General features: G+C 38.5%; 3 protein-coding genes across 3 annotated transcripts; 2 read left to right on the plus strand and 1 right to left on the minus strand.

The window, feature by feature from the left end:
- Window positions 1–262: 262 nt before the first annotated feature.
- On the plus strand, window positions 263–2,505 carry LOC132619923 (hypersensitive-induced response protein-like protein 2). Its single transcript, XM_060334674.1, has 6 exons — window positions 263–326; window positions 428–450; window positions 715–835; window positions 1,312–1,403; window positions 1,502–1,598; window positions 1,847–2,505. The coding sequence occupies exons 1-6, from the start codon at window positions 263–265 to the stop codon at window positions 2,206–2,208; spliced, it is 759 nt and encodes a 252-aa protein (XP_060190657.1). The 3' UTR covers window positions 2,209–2,505.
- Window positions 2,506–17,141: 14,636 nt separating this feature from the next.
- On the plus strand, window positions 17,142–17,672 carry LOC132619924 (uncharacterized). The gene has a single exon (XM_060334675.1). The coding sequence runs from the start codon at window positions 17,142–17,144 to the stop codon at window positions 17,670–17,672; it is 531 nt and encodes a 176-aa protein (XP_060190658.1).
- A 621-nt stretch (window positions 17,673–18,293) lies between these two features.
- On the minus strand, window positions 18,294–22,047 carry LOC132617673 (mitochondrial outer membrane protein porin of 34 kDa-like). The gene is made up of 6 exons (XM_060332730.1): window positions 21,891–22,047; window positions 21,380–21,447; window positions 19,836–19,946; window positions 19,397–19,483; window positions 19,091–19,299; window positions 18,294–18,853 (listed from the first exon to the last, which is right to left on the minus strand). Exons 1-6 carry the CDS (start codon window positions 21,937–21,939, stop codon window positions 18,547–18,549), a joined length of 831 nt encoding a protein of 276 aa, XP_060188713.1. The 5' UTR covers window positions 21,940–22,047; the 3' UTR covers window positions 18,294–18,546.
- Window positions 22,048–22,469: the final 422 nt, after the last annotated feature.

Consider the following 22,469-nt stretch of genomic DNA (forward strand, 5'->3'; position numbering starts at 1 on the left):
TTGAGGTGTTTGTCGTCTTCAAGAACAATTACTACTAAGGGTAAAATGGGGGGAAAAAAATCTTGAATTTCTAAAATGACACGAATTTTGAGACAAATATTTTTAGTAAGGACGATAAGTATTTTGAGACGGAGGGAGTATATGATAACAAAATGAAGATGTCGAATTTTTATGTAATACTTTATATATATGTGTAATTTGCTATATTGTAATTCCTAATTTTCGTTTCTCTGTTCTTAACACGATGCTTGTAGATTGAACTATGGGTCAAACACTTGGTTGCATTCAAGTAGGTCAGTCAACTGTTGCTGTGAAAGAACGCTTTGGTAAGTTTGATGAAGTCCTGGAGCCAGGGTGTGACTGCTTGCCGTGGTGTTTTGGGTACTAAGTCCCTGGTTCACTCTCATTGCGAGTTCAGCAGCTTGATGTTCGCTTGAGACAAAAACAAAGGTACGTTTACATCTCACTATCTCGCATATCTGAATCGTTCTGATTTATTGCTTTTTACGGCAGAATTCTTAACTCATTAATAGTTTCCCTTTTGTGAAATTTTGGTCATAGATCCACCAAATCAAAAAAGTTTCTTGATCTATTTCTAAATTTAGTTTCTCCTTCCTTGAACGTTGTATCTTTTAAGTTCTATCGCATTTCACCGTTTTGGTCTTGCTAGTTTGATCATCACAATTCGAAGTATTGTTGTTCTCGTTGTTCCAGGACAATGTTTTTGTCACTGTAGTAGCATCCATTCAGTACAGAGCGTTAGCAGAAACTGCAGCTGATGCGTTTTACAAGCTTTCAAACACCAAAGGACAGATCCAGTCCTATGTTTTTGATGGTATGTTTTCAGATCTATATCTGTAGTTGTTGCCATGGAAAGATGAGGAGCTTGTAGACCAAGTAGTATAAGATTCACTTCACCACATAAGAAGTATGAAAGGGCTGAAGACGGGAGTGGGGTTGGGGTTAATAAGTGTCATAGACTTGTAGAACTGTGGGGTGGAAATATGCGATGATGATTGGCAAGTTGTCTTTTTCTATATACCACACTTTCTATTTTACTGAACCTAATCTATTGATGCATCTTTACAAGCTTTTCTCAATATCAGTGTTTGTCTTCTCTTAACATTGATATTACATGGCATGTATCTTTTGAGGGCATTAATTATTAGAAATGGTAAAGTAGATTGGGTGGTTTCTTTGGTGGTCATCTTGGGTTTTGTTAGATATTTATATGCATGTCTTTTCTGCTTATGTTGGGGATTCTTGTAACATTCTGTGTTCTTGACGTAACATCTATCAATCTCCTTTTAGTTATAAGGGCCAGTGTGCCACGAATGGAGTTGGATGCTGCATTTGAGCAGAAGAATGAAATTGCTAAAGCAGTAGAGGAAGAACTTGAAAAGGTTATATGATTCTTGCCTCAAACGACCAATTCACTGTTTCAGTCTTCTTTCATTTTAGTTATACTAAAATCTAGTCCTTTTTCCTATAAAAATTGCAGGCTATGTCTGCTTATGGGTATGAGATTGTCCAGACCCTCATTGTGGATATAGAGCCAGATATCCATGTCAAGAGGGCAATGAATGAGATTAATGCTGGTAAGGCCAAATTACAATCTGAAAGATAATTTGTTTGTCAATTGGATGTCTAAATTGTTAAGTGCTTGCGACAACATTGAGCAAATAATGTTATTCCTTTTCTTCTACCTTTTTCATGGAAGGCTGTTGCATTTCCTAGACAATGACTGCATTTGATATTCTTTTCAGAAATTTTAACTATGTTTTAAATTATCTATTGCCTAGTGATGTATGTGATTGCTCTGATAAACCTTTGCTGGTGACAACAGCTGCAAGACTCCGTGTTGCTGCGAATGAGAAGGCTGAAGCAGAGAAAATACTGCAGATCAAGAAAGCTGAAGGAGAAGCTGAATCCAAGTACTTGTCAGGGCTTGGCATTGCTCGACAGCGTCAAGCCATTGTAGATGGTCTTCGAGACAGTGTGCTTGCTTTCTCAGAGAACGTGCCTGGAACATCAGCCAAAGATGTGATGGACATGGTTCTTGTTACTCAATATTTTGATACAATGAAGGAGATTGGAGCTACTTCCAAGTTATCTGCAGTGTTTATTCCCCATGGACCAGGTGCTGTCAAAGATGTTGCTTCTCAGATCCGCGAGGGTCTTCTTCAGGCTGAAAGTATCCAGCATTAGTTTAATAAAGATTAAGGGTAATTGATAGTCTTGCGCGGTTCGATGCTTTTAGTTTAGTGTTGATACAGTAGCTTTACTTGTGTTGAGCTTATATAATCCATATATTGATACACACAACGTTTGGTTTCACTATATAGGTTGTTTGCTACCTAACCTGGCAAACAAGAAGTTTTGCAGTTGATTGCAATTTATCTTGTCAGACAATGTGTCTTTATCGGAGTTTTTTAGGTATTTACTTGCCAAAAGTAAATCACATCACTTACCTGGCCTATATTAGCTGCTAATTAAATTATCCAAAGTTTTCTTGCGTGCCTCCTTCCTTTCCCCCTAATATTTTGTATTTTGTACATTTTCGGCTTTGTTTTACTAGACATCTTTCAACTATTTTAAAATGCGTTAATTTAGTTCTTTTAGTGACTGAATTGACCAATTTAGGAAAGAACTCAACTATCCTTCTAGCTTCCGTCTCATTCTGATTCGTACAATTTGTGGCAAGGCTCGAGAGTAAGTTTGTTGAAGCTTGAGGGGGGATACAACTCAGGCTGGTAGAGGGTAAAATAAGAATGATGCTGTTACAACAACGTGGTTTGATTTAATTGACCCCTCTAACAAAAGAACAAATTAGCTAGCTAAATTATAAATTAAATTTTGGTCAAATAAATTCAACATATCATATATTTCAAAGACCTTGTTTGGCTTTCCATTGGCGCGAAGGGAAAGTTGCACTTTCATGCCATTTGCGTGTTGCAGCCTAATTAATGACACTTTGAAGTAGGTCCTCGGACCTCGTGTAATAATTTGATGTTTTCATAAGATTGGATTATCAATTTTGTATTTTCCATTTTTCAGAGAAAGAGTTCAACTCCTCTTTAATATTCTTTGGTACACTGGCTAACACTCAGTCTGATTCAAAATAATTGTATATTTAGCTTGTAACACACCGTTTAAGAAAATATTAACTCCTAAAATAAATAACTATTTTGACTAAACTATCCTTAATTAATAAGTTTCTTGATTATTTATTGCCTTGAGTTGATAAGAATAAATCAGAATTCTTTCTTAATTATGTAAATAGACACTTATTTTGAATCAAAATACGAAGACTAAGCGGACACTTATTTTGAATGAGTACATTCTTAAAAATTGACAAATGCATAACTGTTACGAGATTATTATTATTAGCCACGTATGATTGTAGGCCACATTAATTTAGACCCCCTGGAAGTTAACACTTTCATTTCACAACATTGGAAACAGGTCACCTCACAAGAAAGGGGCTTTTTGCCTTTTTCCTTGATGATCTTAACTCGGCCCCTACATAAAAATAGTGAAACTAGGATCTGACATGACACAAAACGGAGTGAACTTTGTGATAAAGGCTTCTTTCTCTTGGCGAGTAGTAAACCTGTTAACCGGTTTGAACCGGATTGAACCGGTAATCGGTTAACAAACTGGCCACCAGTTCCGGTTTACCGGTTAAAAATTCGAAACCGGAACCGGTCCGGTTCAAACACGTTCAAAACCTTTTTTTTTTTTTTTGTATAGTATATATATATTATAGTATTTATTAGTATATTGTAGGTATATTTACATATGTTATATAAGTTTATAAGTAAAGTTTATATATTTACTGACTAGCAGGCTAACAGCAAGTCAGCAATACAACATATATATATATATATATATATATATATATATATGCTTAAGTTATACTACATATACCTAAAATATAGTAAGAATATACTTATATATATCAATATACTTAGGTTATATAACTTATATATATATATATATATATATATATATATATATATATGTTTAAGTTATATGTATACTATATATTATAAGTATATTCTTAGTATATTTTAGTTATTTTTCAAGTATATAACTTTCTAGTTTTTAATTTAAGTAGATGTATATTATAAGTATATTCTTAGTATATTTTAGGTATATTCCTAACTTAATATAAACAAAAATATGAACACAAGTAAATAGAAGAAAACTCAATGAGCCATATATTTTATTCATTCTTGGATAACATTTATTTGCAAGTTGTAGTTTTTTTTTAACTTGCAAATAATACATGAGTTGCAAAGAAATAGTAGAATAATAAAATCACCAATTCTCAATCATTTGATTAATTTCCCCTATATCATATTCGGCCATGGAGATATCTTCAAAGTCTTTCATTTGGTCCGGTCCACTTGCTATCAAATCTTCAATCTCTTCCTCTTCGCCTTCCTCCGCTTCTAAGTTTTGATTGCGTCGCTCCGATCTAATCCAATCGCGAATGCACACTAGTACTTGCAAGCTAAAGCCGGATAATGAGTGTCTATGGTCTCCAATTTGTTGTCTTCCTTGGCTAAATGCACTCTCCGAAGCCACGGTTGATACTCGAACCGTAAGGATTTCTCGAGCTATTCTTGAGAGTATCGGATGACTTGCCTTGTATTTCTTCCACCATGCTAAGACGTCCAACTCATCTAGTTCCTTGATATCCACATTTGGCTGCATTAAATAAAAGTTATATTCATCAAAGTTTGCACTACAAGAAGGAGTTGACTGTGAATGTAAAACTTTTAAATGTGACAAACTCGACAAGCCCTTTTTGCTACTTTGAGAAGTAGTAGGGCGTGGAGAAACGGGTGTAACATGTTCTTTCAAATTAGAATAATGAGTAAAAACTTTTCTAAACTCGTCATCAATAGCGAGTTCGGCTTCAGCTAAAGATGGTTGAACTCCCTCTTCAATTTCTAAAAATGTATAAATTTGACCAACCAATGCTTTAGTATAAGACACTTTTAAACAAGGATTTAAAAGAGAACCCAATATAAATAAAGTTGGGATGGAAAAACAAATACTTCTTAAATTTTGTTGTCATATCAAAAATAGCCGCTTGATAATCGGGTTTATATTTATACTCTTATAAAACTCTAGTTATTTCCGCTAAGTAGGCTGAAATTCCGGTTACCGTGGGATAGAATTGTTTAGAAAAAGCAAGAGTTGCATTATAAAAAAATTCTAAGAGTTAAACACATTCCTTAGCATCTTCCCAATGCGTAAAATTTAACCAATCATCATTATTAATATTATATTTGTTGTGAACTTGTTGTATGGGAATCCTATACTCATATGCTTGTTGTAGCATAATGTAAGTGTAGTTACACCTAGTCTCAATTTCTACTTGAATTTTTCTAGGTCTAAGGTTATTTTCCACACAACAATTCTTAAAATCTCTAAGTCTTCTCCTATTAGCATTACAAAAAAGAAACGCAACCGCCTCTCTAACTTTTTTAATAGAATCGTCAAAACGCACAAGACCATCTTTAACAATTAAGTTTAAAATATGACAACTACATCTCACATGAAAAATATTTTTTAGCGGAGGGTTTAATTCTCTTTTTAAAAGACCAATCGCCTTTGTATTATTAGAAGCATTCTCTAAAGCAATACAAAGTGTTTTTCTATAAATGTTAAAAAATCTCATAATAGTAGACATTGAATCCGCTAAAAAAATTTCATCGTGACGACCTTTTCCTTCATCATATAAAAAAGATATAATTCTTTTTTGCATAACCCAATTGTCATCAACCCAATGACATGTAATAGCAAAAAAATCTAACTTGTTAAGACTAAGACTCAAATCAGCGGTAAGAGAAACATTACAATTTAAAGAATTAAATACATGGCGCAAATAAAATCTATATTTTTTATACAAATCTATAACATCCACTCTACAAGTACTTCTAGGAATACCCTCAAATAACGGATTATAACAACGTTGAATGTAAGTAACAAACCCCAAACCCGAAGGAAAGAAAAATGGTAAACAATCATAAGCTACCATTTTAGCTATTTCTACACGCTCTTTTTTCTTGTCATACTTAAAAATTTTACCGGTTCGTGAGTCTATCGTCATTTGAATACCCCCCACATTTGAACCCGTTTGCTCTCCCCAAACATCCATATGTTTCTTTCTCATATGAGCATTTAGTGTACCCGTTCCACCATCTTTAATAGTTTCTTGCCTAAAAGCAAATACTTGTCCACATAGGGTACATTTAGTTGTTTGGCTTTCCCTATCCTTAGTCATAAATTTTCAAATTTTAGCGGTTCGCTTACGAGTTCTAGGCGGTTTGCCTTGTGTATGTGATTGTGCAGGACATGTATCTCCTATGGGATTTTCGGGGGCTTGTGTTTCATCATCATCATCAATTTCATTAAAAGTGTCGGTAAAATGTTGTTGCATTGCCTCATGACCTAAAAATGGATTATTTCCACCAACATCAATACCTAAATTAGGTGTTTCTTCCACAAATGTTTCCTCATTAAGCCCACCCCTAACAATACCACTACTACCGGCACCACGTCTAAATCTCTTCGCCATCATTAAATAGAATTAATTTAAATCACACTCAAATAAATCACAAGAAAATAAATTGCAACAAATTAAATTGCTAGAATTAAATTGCGAAAAATAAAGATAGAGTTGGAACGAAGGTACCAAATTGCCGGACTAATTTCCAACAAAGCGAAGGCGGCTAGAATTGCAAATCCACCAAAGCTACTTCGGATTGTTGCAAAATCACCAACTCCACCAATAATATTATAATTGAAACTATAATAAGACTTTATTTATTTGAGAAAAATTTAAAGTGACTAATTGTTGCAAAGTAACTATAATTGAGAGATTGAGATTTGAGAGAAAGAGAAAAGTGAATTGGTGTGGATTAAAATGAAAATAGAGAGGGGGATAGGTTAAAGTGTTAAAAAAAAGTTTAGGGGGTTGGGGGGGGAATGGGTTTGGGACCGTTTGGCAACGGCCATTTTTGCAAATGGACCCTTGCCCAACGGTCCAAATTAGCAGCCCAACGGCTACAATTAAAAAAAAAAATTAATTCGACCGGTTTTACCGATCCAGTTCCGGTTCCAAAAAATAGAAACCGGACCGGTAGTTAATATACGGTTAACCGAAACCGGTTCCGGTTTTACCGGTCCGGTTACCAATTTGAACCGGTTAACCTGAACCGGTTGACGGGTTTAGTGAGTAGGCTCTTTGTTACTCCCCGTTCAAAATAAGCACCATTTAGTCTTTTTCATAATCCTTAAGAAAACACTAACTTCTAAGTATGTTAAACTACCCTTAATTAATTTAATTCTTGCTTATTTTTCTTTAAGTAAATAGGGACAGATGAAAATTTATAAGCGGACACTTAGTCCGAACCGAAGGGAGTAAATGACATCTGCAATTTCTACATATTTAAGCGATGACAATATTACCTAACTGAGCAGGAAATTTATGCAGCCATTAAGGAGTTGCCTCATGATAAGGCTCCAGGGGTTAATGGATTCCCTATTGAATTATTCACTGAGAACTGGGAGCCGGTTAAGACAGATGTGTTTCAAGCAGTCACAGAATTCTTCAAACACTGTAAAATGCTGAAAGCCATCAGTTGTACTGCATTAACACTGGTGTCTAAAACTGCTGCACCTTCTATGGTGAAGGATTACAGACCTATTGCCTGTTGTACTACACTCTACAAAATCATTACTAAGGTCCTAACTAACATGATAAAAGGTGTAATCAGTACCATTGTAAGCCCTGCTCAATCTGCTTTTATAGAAGGAAGAAGCATAGTGGACAACATACTGTTTAGTCATGAGCTGCTAAAATGGTACACCAAAAAGGGCTTGTCAGCAAGGTGTGTTATGAAGGTAGATTTAAGGAAAGCATATGATTCTATTGAGTGGTGTTTTCTGAGAAGTCTGCTAGTAGAATTGGGCTTCCCTTATAAATTTGTTCAATGGGTAATGGAATGCATCACTTCAGTTACTTACTCCTTGGTATTGAATGGTGGACTCACTGAACCATTCCAGGGCAAGAGAGGCATTAGACAAGGTGATCCCGTGTCATCTTACCTCTTTGTCATTACCATGGAATACTTGCAAAGGGAACTAAACACCCTTGCTGAGCATCCTAACTTCAAATTTCATCCTAGATGCAAGAGATTGGGTATTATGCACATATGTTTTGCTGATGATCTCCTCGTGTTTTGCTGATGATCTCCTCATGTGTTTGCAAAACTGAGAAGCAATCTATAAAGCTCTTACAAGTTACTTTTCTAAAATTCTCAGCAGCCTCTAGGCTGCAAGCAAACATTGACAAAAGCTCAATATACATGACAGGGGTGAAAGATGATTTGAAGCTTGACATACTGCAAACCTTAGGTTTTTGTGAAGGCACACTCCCCTTTAAATACCTCGAAATCCCTCTCTCGTCCAAGAAACTAACCATCGCTCAATGCATGCCCCTAGTTGAGAAAGTTACTGAAAGAATACAGTGTTGGTCTGCCAAATTACTATCCTACGCAGGCAGATTGTAATTGATAAAATCAGTGGTTTTTGGCTTGCAGACTTACTGGGCCCAAATTTTCATACTGCCAAAAAGAATAATGAAGATGATCAATTGTTATATCCTGCATTTTCGAACGTCGAATTATTTGTAAGCTGAGGTGGGGCCCACACGTCAAGATTTTTTTTGGGACATGTGACAAATTATATGAATCACATATGTGAAGTTAAACACAACTCAAGAAGGACCCTTGGGCCAAATCAAAGTGGAAGCCCTCCAAAAGGACAATTTAAGGAAGCATTTTCGGATGATCTGACTTCCAGGGATAAAAACGGTATTATAAGTTTGGAATTTGGGAAAACTCCCAGAAATAAAAGTTGTAGATAATTGAATTATCTTTCCATCCATAGGTCGTGGGCCCTCATACGATATTGGGATCAAAAGTTATGACCATTTTACTGAACGAACATCCAGTCAGAAAATTTAACTCTGCGCGATCGCGCCAGAAGGCAGCGCGAACGCGATGAGCAATTTTCCAGCTGCTTCTGGCAGCTTCCAAAACGGTTATAAAGAGGGGGAGACCCCCTCATTTTCATCCAAAACCACGAAAAAACTCCCCAAAAATTCCAGAAAACTCTCCAACTTTCCACCACCAAATTTTAGCCCAAACCAGGTATAATTTCCCAATTTCAGTCCGGATAGCGTATAATTTTCACTGCAGAATCGTATGGCGGTGTGTTGTGGCATAAAAATAAGGTGGAAAAGGGAAGATACAACAATATTAAAAGGAGAAAGGTATGAATCTCTTCCTATTTGTGTTAATACTAGTTTATTTACGAAGAAGACGCGATTAAATAATTGTATACTGAGTTAATTACTTATAAAAGTTGGAAAACAGCGTGTGGGCTGTTTTATGGAATATGTTGATATGAAAAAGGATATTATTGATGTTGGTATTGTTGTTGTGTTGTTGACTGCTGAATTAAAAATTCGGGCTAGGCATATAAGCAGGGGAGATGCTGCCCAAATTTCTGTAGACAAATAGTGAATTAAAGAATGCTAAAAGTCTTACTATTGACAATTGGTAAATGTGACCATTTGTAGATTTTGAGCGAAACGGGAATTGAATTTGGACAAGCGTAAGACGCAACTAAGGTATGTAAAGTCTTTCCCTTCATTCTTAGGCATGTTCTGAACATAATAGGCTCGGCCGCGAGCCTTAAATACGACTCCGTTCCTCGGAATTCGATATGGAAATCTACTCCAATTCCTTCAGTAAGATTGAAACCATGTCCTTATAAAATATCTTTAAAGTATGCTTTTGTACGAAACCTTCCTAAATGGAGCCGGAATACTTTCGAATGATTATGGATGACCTCATAAGGTCTTTTATCAGTAATTTATGTATCTTGCCTCGAGTTGGTCCGAGGTGGGCCCACAGAGCCCCGATATCCCGTGAATGATCTAAATTGCCTCATTTCCGTCCGTTTTTCACAGGCAACATCTGAACTATCATTTTGAACATAATATGACTGTTTTTATATAAATCTCACAATATGGTTTTGATATCTGAAAATCTAGTTCGGATTATGATCTGTCGTGCCTCCCCAAGTGACGTGTAGGTGCGTAGTTTGAAAACTATCTGAATACTTTGATTCGATCTGCCAGTTGGCCTATTTTTGTTCCGTTGAATCTGTACGACGATCTGTACGTATGTGGTTTTTCATTAATCAGTTCGTGCATGTGCTATGATTCCTTTCACCGGATCCCGGGCCGGTATGTATATCGTGCGGATGGGCCGCCGAGCCCCATATGTGAATTTCGAAGTATGATGTGTCCGGTTTCGGGGTACTGTGGTATATGTCCGTCCCCGGTTACCGAGGATATATTATGAAGTATGATGTGTCCGGGCTCGGGGTGCTGTGTTATCTGTCCGCCCCCGGGTACCGTGGTTATGTTATGATGTATGACGGAGATCGGAGAAGAATTTCTGATATATGTTGTGTTGTGGTGCCAATGGCAGGAGTGGCGACCACGTTACTGTACCCTATATACGATTCTGTCTGTCCGTCTGGATTATCTGTCCGACCGGTTATGATACTGTCTGTGCGTCTGGATTATCTGTCCGACTGGTTATGATTCTGTCTGTCCATCTGGATTATCTGTCCGACTGGTTATGATTCTGTCTGTCCGTCCGGATTATCTGTCCGACTGGTTATGATTCTGTCTGTCCGTCCGGATTATTTGTCCGACTGGCTATGTCTCTGTCTGTCCGCCCGGATTGTCTGTCCGACTGGTTATGATTCTGTATGTCCGTATGGATTCCGATTCTGTATGTCCGTATGGATTCCGATTCTGTATGTCCGTATGGATTCCGATTCTGTATATCCGTAGGGATTCTGATTCTGTCTGTCTGGACCATGATTATGTCCGTCTGTCGGGACTATGACCCTGTCTGTCCGGCTTATGAGCCGGTCTAGTATATTTCTGCGCTTCCGGTCCAGATCATAATTTTGTTTCATATATTTCTGCTTTACATACTCGGTACATTTTTGTACTGACCCCCGGTTCTTCGGGGGCTGCGTTACATGCCCGCAGGTACAGACGTACTCGGTGACACGCCGCCAGTCTAGGGCACAGGTTCTGCTATCTTGAAGAGCTCCTTTTGATTCGGAGCATGTACTTCGGTATATACATCTTCTGGTATCTGTATGTTCTGTATGTATGGAAATTCTGGGTACGGCGGGGCCCTGTCCCGTCATATGATTCTGTATGTATGTTAGAGGCCTGTAGATAGATGTGTGGGTTACGGGTTACATCTGTTCAGGTAGGTACGTACGATTGTATGACGTTATTCGTATGTTAGCCTTATCGGCTTATCTGTAAATTTATGTATGTTCAAGTATATATATGTTTGCGCGCGTGCGGTATCTGTATCGGCCTACTTCTGTAACATCTGTTTGGAAAGAAAAAAAAATCTGTATGATACGAAATTCGGTTAAGTAGGTATGTACGGGTACCCAGCTAGGGTACCAGTCGCGGCCCACGGGGTTGGGTCGTGACAGAAGTGGTATCAGAGCGGTTAGTCCTCGGAATGTCTACAGGCCGTGTCTAGTAGAGTCTTGTTTATCGATGTGTTGTGCACCACATCTATAAACAGGAAGCTACAGGGCATCTAGGATGTTACCCTTCTTTGAATCTTAGATCATGCGATAGAGCCAGATGTAGGATATGAATTCCTTTCGACTAACTTTTAATTTCAGCCAAAGGACGGCATCGACAGAAGGCAATGGCTGATGATATTGGAGGCCGCACAGTACTCAGGTAAGCAATAACATGAAAGCTGTGTGTCGGAGAAGTTGTTTGAAGTGTGGTAGAAATATAAAGTTGAAGATTGAACAGAAAAGTGAACAGGAAGAAGCCTCCGATGTTGTTTGAGTTGGGCATGTGAGGTAAGCCTCGATATCTGTATAATTTTATCTGTAATTGTTAGCCCCGTGTGGCTACGAGACAACATGATATGATGTATATATATGCGTATATGTGTTGGCCCCGTGAGGCATGGTTGGTATTTCTTGTGTACAGGTTTCGGATAGTAAGAAATACAGAGGAACCTCTGCCCAAATATTTCCAGAAATATGGAAGTAAATATATAAATTAAGTGCTAAAAGGTCCCGCGATACTTGTCGGAATTTAGTTTTCTTCTGTCGGTGGCTGGAGAACACCTTATGGTAACATTTTATCAGATTCCACCGGCCATTTGGAGACGGAATTCGTGGGACGAAGACTTAAATCTGTGGCCTGTCTGTAATTGTATGTATATGTGTATGAAAGTGAATATCGGAGATTCAGAAAGGCAACATGGTAATTGTATGACTTCGCCCGGGGTGGGACCCGCTACGAGAATTTTCTGAAAATTTGCTAAGACCCCGATCTGCCCTAAAATTATGTGACAAAGGTCGTGAGGGGCAATCGCCGAAATTATATCAGCCCTAATACGTCAAAATGCGTGAAAGTTTCGGGGTTAAGCGTGCTCAAGCCAGAGCAATTCTAGGATGGGTGACCCCCTGGGAAGTAATGCAAAATTTTTCACAAGTGAAAGTATGAAAGATATAAATGGAAATTTGGGATAACCTAAAGGAAAAGAGAATGTGTGGAGTAACTAGTGCCCTTGCAGAAGCCGCACAGACCAATGCGGACCAAATGGGCGTAAATAAAAAGCGCAATACCGCTCGGAAATTGAGCGAATTTGAATAACGGTCGGAGGTGTTCGCCACTAAGATACTAGAAAATATATATGTGTGTGTGTATGTGTATGTGTATGATTTTCATTTGGTGCCCATATGGGTCAAGAGCCGAGTCCCGGCAACTAACGTTGTGATAGATGAAAGGTTTTACTAAACCGAATACATGAAACGAAGCGGGGGTGAGGACACAAATGTTGTCAAGGACTAGAAAAACCCCTATCCCATTATAACTCAGTCTGGTATGACGATGTCTGGAAAAAAAAAGAGTATGGATGGTAGGAAAGATGAAAGATAAGAAGTGCGAATAAGCGGAATCTCTGAAAGAGTCGATAAGCGACACGCAAGACGATTTGTATGACAACTTGGCGAACAAGTTTACAAATAAGGGAAATTTTCATAATTACTGGATCCTTAATAAGAGTGATCCGATTCTAATTCAGATTCTATCTGTTATACTTCTGCACTTCCGATTTTGATAAGGCTCTGCCTATTACGTCTCTGTACTTCTGAACTCGATTATGTTTCCGTCTGATAAATCTTTGCACGTCTGATTCTGAATACGTTTCTGTCTGACATACCTCTGTACGATTGACTCTGATTACGAATCTGTCTGACACGCCTCTGTATGTCTGACTCTGGATACGAATCTGTCTGGTACATCTCTGTACGTCTAACTCTGATCGTGGATCTGTCTGATATAATTCTATACGTCTGACTCTGACTACGAATCTGTCCGACATAGTGCAGTACATCTGTCTCTGATTATGGATCTGTCCGATATGCTTTTGTGCGTCTGGCTCTAGTTATGAACCTGTTTGATGTAACGTGAAATTATGATAACGTTGTAAGGAACCGAGAAGTGTGACAAGAGGTGAAAGATGTTGATGGCAATCGTAACGTTGAAAGGAATTTTGAAGGAAAGAAAGGAACCTCCCCGAAGTGTCACGAGACCCCCTAAGGTCAATCGAACATTCGAGGACGAATGTTCAAAAGGGGGGGAGAATGTTATATCCTGCATTTTCGAACGTCGAATTATTTGTAAGCTGAGGTGGGGCCCACACGTCAAGATTTTTTTTGGGACATGTGACAAATTATATGAATCACATATGTGAAGTTAAACACAACTCAAGAAGGACCCTTGGGCCAAATCAAAGTGGAAGCCCTCCAAAAGGACAATTTAAGGAAGCATTTTCGGATGATCTGACTTCCAGGGATAAAAACGGTATTATAAGTTTGGAATTTGGGAAAACGCCCAGAAATAAAAGTTGTAGATAATTGAATTATCTTTCCATCCATAGGTCGTGGGCCCTCATACGATATTGGGATCAAAAGTTATGACCATTTTACTGAACGAACATCCAGTCAGAAAATTTAACTCTGCGCGATCGCGCCAGAAGGCAGCGCGAACGCGATGAGCAATTTTCCAGCTGCTTCTGGCAGCTTCCAAAACGGTTATAAAGAGGGGGAGACCCCCTCATTTTCATCCAAAACCACGAAAAAACTCCCCAAAAATTCCAGAAAACTCTCCAACTTTCCACCACCAAATTTTAGCCCAAACCAGGTATAATTTCCCAATTTCAGTCCGGATAGCGTATAATTTTCACTGCAGAATCGTATGGCGGTGTGTTGTGGCATAAAAATAAGGTGAAAAAGGGAAGATACAACAATATTAAAAGGAGAAAGGTATGAATCTCTTCCTATTTGTGTTAATACTAGTTTATTTACGAAGAAGACGCGATTAAATAATTGTATACTGAGTTAATTACTTATAAAAGTTGGAAAACAGCGTGTGGGCTGTTTTATGGAATATGTTGATATGAAAAAGGATATTATTGATGTTGGTATTGTTGTTGTGTTGTTGACTGCTGAATTAAAAATTCGGGCTAGGCATATAAGCAGGGGAGATGCTGCCCAAATTTCTGTAGACAAATAGTGAATTAAAGAATGCTAAAAGTCTTACTATTGACAATTGGTAAATGTGACCATTTGTAGATTTTGAGCGAAACGGGAATTGAATTTGGACAAGCGTAAGACGCAGCTAAGGTATGTAAAGTCTTTCCCTTCATTCTTAGGCATGTTCTGAACATAATAGGCTCGGCCGCGAGCCTTAAATACGACTCCGTTCCTCGGAATTCGATATGGAAATCTACTCCAATTCCTTCAGTAAGATTGAAACCATGTCCTTATAAAATATCTTTAAAGTATGCTTTTGTACGAAACCTTCCTAAATGGAGCCGGAATACTTTCGAATGATTATGGATGACCTCATAAGGTCTTTTATCAGTAATTTATGTATCTTGCCTCGAGTTGGTCCGAGGTGGGCCCACAGAGCCCCGATATCCCGTGAATGATCTAAATTGCCTCATTTCCGTCCGTTTTTCACAGGCAACATCTGAACTATCATTTTGAACATAATATGACTGTTTTTATATAAATCTCACAATATGGTTTTGATATCTGAAAATCTAGTTCGGGTTATGATCTGTCGTGCCTCCCCAAGTGACGTGTAGGTGCGTAGTTTGAAAACTATCTGAATACTTTGATTCGATCTGCCAGTTGGCCTATTTTTGTTCCGTTGAATCTGTACGACGATCTGTACGTATGTGGTTTTTCATTAATCAGTTCGTGCATGTGCTATGATTCCTTTCACCGGATCCCGGGCCGGTATGTATATCGTGCGGATGGGCCGCCGAGCCCCATATGTGAATTTCGAAGTATGATGTGTCCGGTTTCGGGGTACTGTGGTATATGTCCGTCCCCGGTTACCGAGGATATATTATGAAGTATGATGTGTCCGGGCTCGGGGTGCTGTGTTATCTGTCCGCCCCCGGGTACCGTGGTTATGTTATGATGTATGACGGAGATCGGAGAAGAATTTCTGATATATGTTGTGTTGTGGTGCCAATGGCAGGAGTGGCGACCACGTTCCTGTACCCTATATACGATTCTGTCTGTCCGTCTGGATTATCTGTCCGACCGGTTATGATACTGTCTGTGCGTCTGGATTATCTGTCCGACTGGTTATGATTCTGTCTGTCCATCTGGATTATCTGTCCGACTGGTTATGATTCTGTCTGTCCGTCCGGATTATCTGTCCGACTGGTTATGATTCTGCCTGTCCGTCCGGATTATTTGTCCGACTGGCTATGACTCTGACTGTCCGCCCGGATTGTCTGTCCGACTGGTTATGATTCTGTATGTCCGTATGGATTCCGATTCTGTATGTCCGTATGGATTCCGATTCTGTATGTCCGTATGGATTCCGATTCTGTATATCCGTAGGGATTCTGATTCTGTCTGTCTGGACCATGATTATGTCCGTCTGTCGGGACTATGACCCTGTCTGTCCGGCTTATGAGCCGGTCTAGTATATTTCTGCGCTTCCGGTCCAGATCATAATTTTGTTTCATATATTTCTGCTTTACATACTCGGTACATTTTTGTACTGACCCCCGGTTCTTCGGGGGCTGCGTTACATGCCCGCAGGTACAGACGTACTCGGTGACACGCCGCCAGTCTAGGGCACAGGTTCTGCTATCTTGAAGAGCTCCTTTTGATTCGGAGCATGTACTTCGGTATATACATCTTCTGGTATCTGTATGTTCTGTATGTATGGAAATTCTGGGTACGGCGGGGCCCTGTCCCGTCATATGATTCTGTATGTATGTTAGAGGCCTGTAGATAGATGTGTGGGTTACGGGTTACATCTGTTCAGGTAGGTACGTACGATTGTATGACGTTATTCGTATGTTAGCCTTATCGGCTTATCTGTAAATTTCTGTATGTTCAAGTATATATATGTTTGCGCGCGTGCCGTATCTGTATCGGCCTACTTCTGTAACATCTGTTTGGAAAGAAAAAAAAATCTGTATGATACGAAATTCGGTTAAGTAGGTATGTACGGGTACCCAGCTAGGGTACCAGTCGCGGCCCACGGGGTTGGGTCGTGACATCAATAGTCTATGCAGGACCTTCCTCTGGACAGGAACAGCAGAAACCTCTAAAAGAGCCCTAGTGTCATGGGATAATGTGTGCCTCCCAACATCAGCAGGGGGACTAAATGTACTAAACCTGGGCTTATGGAACAAAGCTGCCATCCTGAAACAACTTTGGGCCTTAGCTGAAAAGAAGGACTGCTTATGGATTAGGTGGGTGCATATATACTACATGAAACAAGACTCAGTGGGGACCTGCCAAATCCCTGCAAATGCTACATGGGTAATTAGAAAGATCATTGAGTCTAGGAGGTATCTTCTACAAGCCCCGAACCTTCATGGTGACCTGCCTTTGAGATTTGCTGCTGTGGCAACTCAATCTAAATTTCTATAAAAAAGATGTACATTGCTATGCTGCCGCAGCTTCCTAAAGTACCATGGAAGTCTCTTACATTGCATGCTGGAATCCACCCTAGATATAAATTTATCTTATGGTTAGTAATGAGGAGAAGACTAGCTACTGTAGACAGGCTCTTGAAATTTGGAATCAATGTCCCCCTAACTTGTGTTTTCTGCAATACTTATGATGAGACTTTGCTTCATTTATTTTTTGACTGCCCTGCAACTCAAGCATTATCGCACAGGATGCTAGTCTGGTTAGGGGTACACAGAGCGATTGGAAGTTGGCAAGAGGAAGTACACTGGACTACTACAATGGCAAAGAGGAAATCTGGCAAGGGAGAAATTATCAGTGCTATCTTTGCTATGGTAATTGGTCTGGTCTGGAGAGATAGGAATTTGATCAGGTTTCTGAGCCAAAACTACAATGAAGACAGACTATGCAAAGAGATTGCTGTCCATCTGCATATTAGAGGCAGAACACGGAGGAAATGGCAACCAGTATTGTCCCAGCTGAATTGTATGCCGTAACAGATCACTGATGCAGAGGAAAGGATGTAGCTGATAGAATTGACTATCTGTGTATTGTCTTAGCTAGGTGCAGTCACTGGAATTTGTTTTTTTCTTCTGTGTAACTGGCTGCCACATAAATATAAAGTACTGGCTACCTAGTGTCTATGCCTCGTAACTAGACTCTATTAGAACTGTAGAGTCTAGAACAGGTATTGGTTTTGATGTGAGAAACAGGTGGTCTGCCCTGTTTGGTTTTGTAACTATTACTTGGTATAAATAAAATCATTTATTTACCAAAAAAATAAAAAATATTACCTAACTAGAATCTCCATCGCAAAAGAACAAAGTAATCAATATAACCAAATCCTCTCCGACTGCAAATTATTTCACAAACCTTTAGCCACTAGAATTGCCTCTGCTACCAGCGACAAACACATAAAGTAGCCAAAAGAAAACACATCCCTAACACGATGCATTACATCTCCAATTACGCTTCAGGCATCAATTCGAAAGGGAAACAGAGGAATCACAGCTATATGTGGCTGTTGACAAGCTGGATTTCCCACATCAATTATCATCATAACATTAAAATAAGCTAACATCCCAATCATGAACACGACAAAAAATCTTGCAAATTGCTGAGCAGAAAACATAAGATCGATAATGATTTGTCAAATTGTGCGCTTTTACTTGGACAAAAATCTTGAGCAAAAACATCTCAGAAGTTTCAAAAGGGGTGAGAGTAAGAATGTACTAACTCATAATGACAAGACTATTGGTTAAAACAACCGCCTAAAATTATTTTCACAGTCCAGAACCACCAAGATAAATTGCCAAAGAAACAAGTTTTCTAATTTTCTCCATAGCCCATGTCCTAAACCTCTGACTAAGCCTATGGCTTGAGAGCCAAGGCCAGTCCAAATTTGGCACTTTTGTCAACAGCTTTGGTGTCCACTTCTCCTGAAATGGTAAAAAGTGACTTAGGACGCCACTCATGCTGGATCAGAGCAGTTGCCTTGCCATAGTTGTTAACCCTTGCCTTCACAGTCGTCAAAGGATCCAATTGATGCTGAGTTCCGACAGTGATGGTGTTCTCATTGGTAGAGAAGCTATGGTTCACCTCCGCGCCAACAGCAGTACCAGTCAAGGGGCTGACTATGTGGTAGTATGATGCACTCAAAGCATCTCCCTTGTTGTTACTGATTTTTCACCATACATGCACATTCAAAAGCAAGTTAATCAAACACTGAATAAGCATTCCAAAAATCAGTCTGCAACTAAAGTCAAAAGTTCATGATATAGTGTTTCGCAGCAAATTTTGATCACACAGAGTAGCATGAAAGCTGGGTTGACAAGTGAAAAGTCATACACCAACTCAACAATAATGCATGGTCAGTTATCAAGTAAGACATCTAACAGCCGTGAAAAGAACTCACAGATTCAAAGAAGTAATGAGGTCAGCATTTGTGTAACTCAAGCCTGCATTGCACTTTGTGATAGCCCCTGCCTTGGTGTCAAAGGATACATCAGTTCCCAAAGCGAGAACGTTAGTGCCCAAGACACCAGAGAAGTTGACAATGGGGTTTGCTGTCAACCCAACGCTGGTGCATATCCCAGCATAGTCATGTAAATATTGAAGTTCCATCTGTCATGACCAAAACAAAATAAGAAAACAAGCATCAGCAATACATTACATAACCACATTTGGTAGAAATCTTAGCTAAAACGATATAGCTGTTTACCTTTGCAGAACTGTGATCAGGGATTCTGCAGCTAAAGATTGTCTTCAACCCAGGAGCAGCTTCATCGACAGTAATAGTTGCCAAAAGCTAGCATAGGAAACAAAATTAAGTCAGATCAAGAGACTTATGATAACACATGTCCCAAGAAGGAAAAGGCAAACAGATTATGCTAAATACTTGAGCCAAAGGAAGGAGGAAGAAAGTACATTAAAAAACAAACTATAATTGAACAAAGAAAGTTTTTTAAGACTTCTAGAGTGTGTGTGTCTGGGTTGTTGAAGTGGATTATGGACTCATAGGTAGAGGCCAGACGCATGAGGATTATTGTAACATAAAAACTAGGTAAAATTTTAATGATCAAGAGCCCAGACCATAAGAACACTCACAGGAACAAAAAGCAAACATATTAACCAAAAAAGGAGCGAACAGAGCTACTCACATTTGAGTTGGTGTCTATTTTTATATCAGTTGTGATATTCTTGTTCTTCAATTGAGTGGTAACATCAGCCAGAAATAGATCACCTTTCTTTAGTCCAGATGAAGTGATAGCCTACCAAAAGAAAAAATGTCTTTAGCTCTCAGAAGAAATCATACTTCTAAGAAAAAGAAGAGCAATGTACACATGCAAATATCTCCACATATTTCTCTCGAGTTAAAAAACGCTAGTGCTTGCAATTACAATCAACGTTAACAGTCAAAATCCAGACAAATTTCTGTTGCAAAAAGGACTCTGGCAATCAGTTTGACGCAAGTAGTAATTACCATTTTCTTCACATCAGAACATAGGATGAGAAAAACCCCAAGACGAATAATTGAGCAAGTGGAAAATATTAGTGCAGTCTATCAGATAAAGATATCACAACAGAAAGCAGTGGTCCTAACAACTATACAATCAGAAAAGGTGCATTTTGATGAAGACAATCAGAAAAGGTGCATTAACCATCCACGTGGTCATTTGGCTCTTAGGAAATTATATATGACTATAATGTAGGCACTGTAGCACGACTATTGATCTCAAGTTCTTTTAATGGGATGACTTGATTATTTTTATTGTTAAATTGGAATAAAAATTATTTCCTCATCCTGTGTAGCACTTTATATGGCCTACTGTATGTGAATAAAAATTGTTTCCTCATCCTCGTCATGTTTTCTCTTGAGCCGAGGCTATTTCCGAAGATGGGGGTACGGTCTGCGTACACTTTACCGTCCCCAGACCCCACATTGTGGGATTTCACTGGGTATGTTGTTGTTGTTACTGTATGTGATTAAAACTAGTACAATATAATCAAGAATTAGAATAAAAATTACAATCATGTAATTTAATTAATCTCAAGTTAAGAATAATTTCAAAAGAAAATCCTAAGAAGGCATATTAAAAAGAAACAGATACATGAATAGAACTTCATTTAAACATGAAAATCTGTTCTAAACATTTCGTCACAATGATTACTTGAAACAAAAGACAGATAAGAAGCAAGAGTGGGTGACTACAGTAAGGGCAGCCCGGTGCACTAAGCTCCCGCGCATAGCGGGGTCCGGGGAAGGGCTGGACCACAAAGGCCCATTGTACGCAGCCTTACCTTGCATTTCTGCAAGAGGCTGGAACCCGTGACCCCGTGGTCGCATGGGGGCAACTAACTACAGTAATAGTGTAAAAGACATTTGTTAACATTATGTGCTCAAATGCAGGCATGTATTGCAATATGTAATGTCTAATTGAAGAGTAGATGTTAGTGAATAATTCAATCGAGCGAGCACGGATACTAATGTTTATGTGAGTTCATATACAGTTCATAAACCCCTTCAGAATAAGTTAACCTCTCAAGAAAATTCATATATATGGTTATAAACAGAAACAAACACGAGTCATTCTTATCTTCCATAAAACAGCAACAGCCGAATTTCATGAATCGCAATACAGAAAAGAACCCTAGCTAACTCAGAGTTAAAACATATCCACAGCAAACGAAGGAGTAAACTCACAACTCCGGTAGGAGAGTAGGTCGTAATGGTGAATTTGTGATCAGTCTGGTAGTCCCTATACAGAAGATCTGTTCAACACAATACATAAAAACAACATTAACAAGGAAACATCAATTAGAAACCAAAAACAAAGTCAACATCGCATTTCTTCTAGCGAGCAACAAAAATCAATTATAAAACTATAGACAACTGCAACTAATTATGGGCGTCCATGTACAAACTCGAAACTAAACTTGCACCAATTACGTACTAAATTACCTCAAACTCGAACTCTATATATTTATTCATATAAAAGTTGGACGATAAATTCAAAGATAAATATACATATTAAAAATGTGCAACCACTCATTTTCAAATTCTAGATCCGTGTCTACTCCAATAATCTCCAACTCAACATATACATAAAAGTTATCTAAATATATGTATACATATCAAAATATGCATCTACTCGTTCCTTATAGATCCAACTTTAACTCCACTAACGTCCTAAGAAAATAAATAGAAAACGAACCTCGGGCACGTTTCCCGATGTCGGAGTAGAATCCAGGTCCTTTTCCCATTATGATTGAATCGAATAAAATCAACGAAGAAAGATTAAAGAGAAGAAAGCTTTGTAGCTATGGTGAAGAAGAAATGAGTATAGAGTGGAGAGGCTATTTATATTTAAAAAATGCAAACAAAAGCCCTAAACGGTGTGTTTAACTCCGCTTTATCTGGACCGTTGATTTGAAGGTTCTGATGATTTAGACACTTTTTGGACCGTAGATTGTGGTGTTGAGATGCGGAATGGTGAGGACGCGTGGCATGTGATAATGGAAGACATGTATTGTTCTTCAAGAAAGTATTATTGTCAAAACAAAACAAAAAAAAAAAATAGAATTTTAATTTCTTTGGCAACAAGATAATGGAAGACATGTACTGTATTGTTCAACAAGAAAGGGTATTATTGACAATATCTTCTGATTTCTTTTTTCCAACAAGGTTTGCTGATACAAATTTGGTAGCATTTATTTTCGGCCGAAAATGGGAGAAGAAAAGTAAGAAAAACAGATTTCAATTTATAGTGATTAGATTAAATAGGGAAGAGAGT

This window comes from Lycium barbarum, chromosome 11, assembly GCF_019175385.1.
Source record: "Lycium barbarum isolate Lr01 chromosome 11, ASM1917538v2, whole genome shotgun sequence".
Classification (NCBI taxonomy): Eukaryota; Viridiplantae; Streptophyta; class Magnoliopsida; order Solanales; family Solanaceae; genus Lycium; species Lycium barbarum.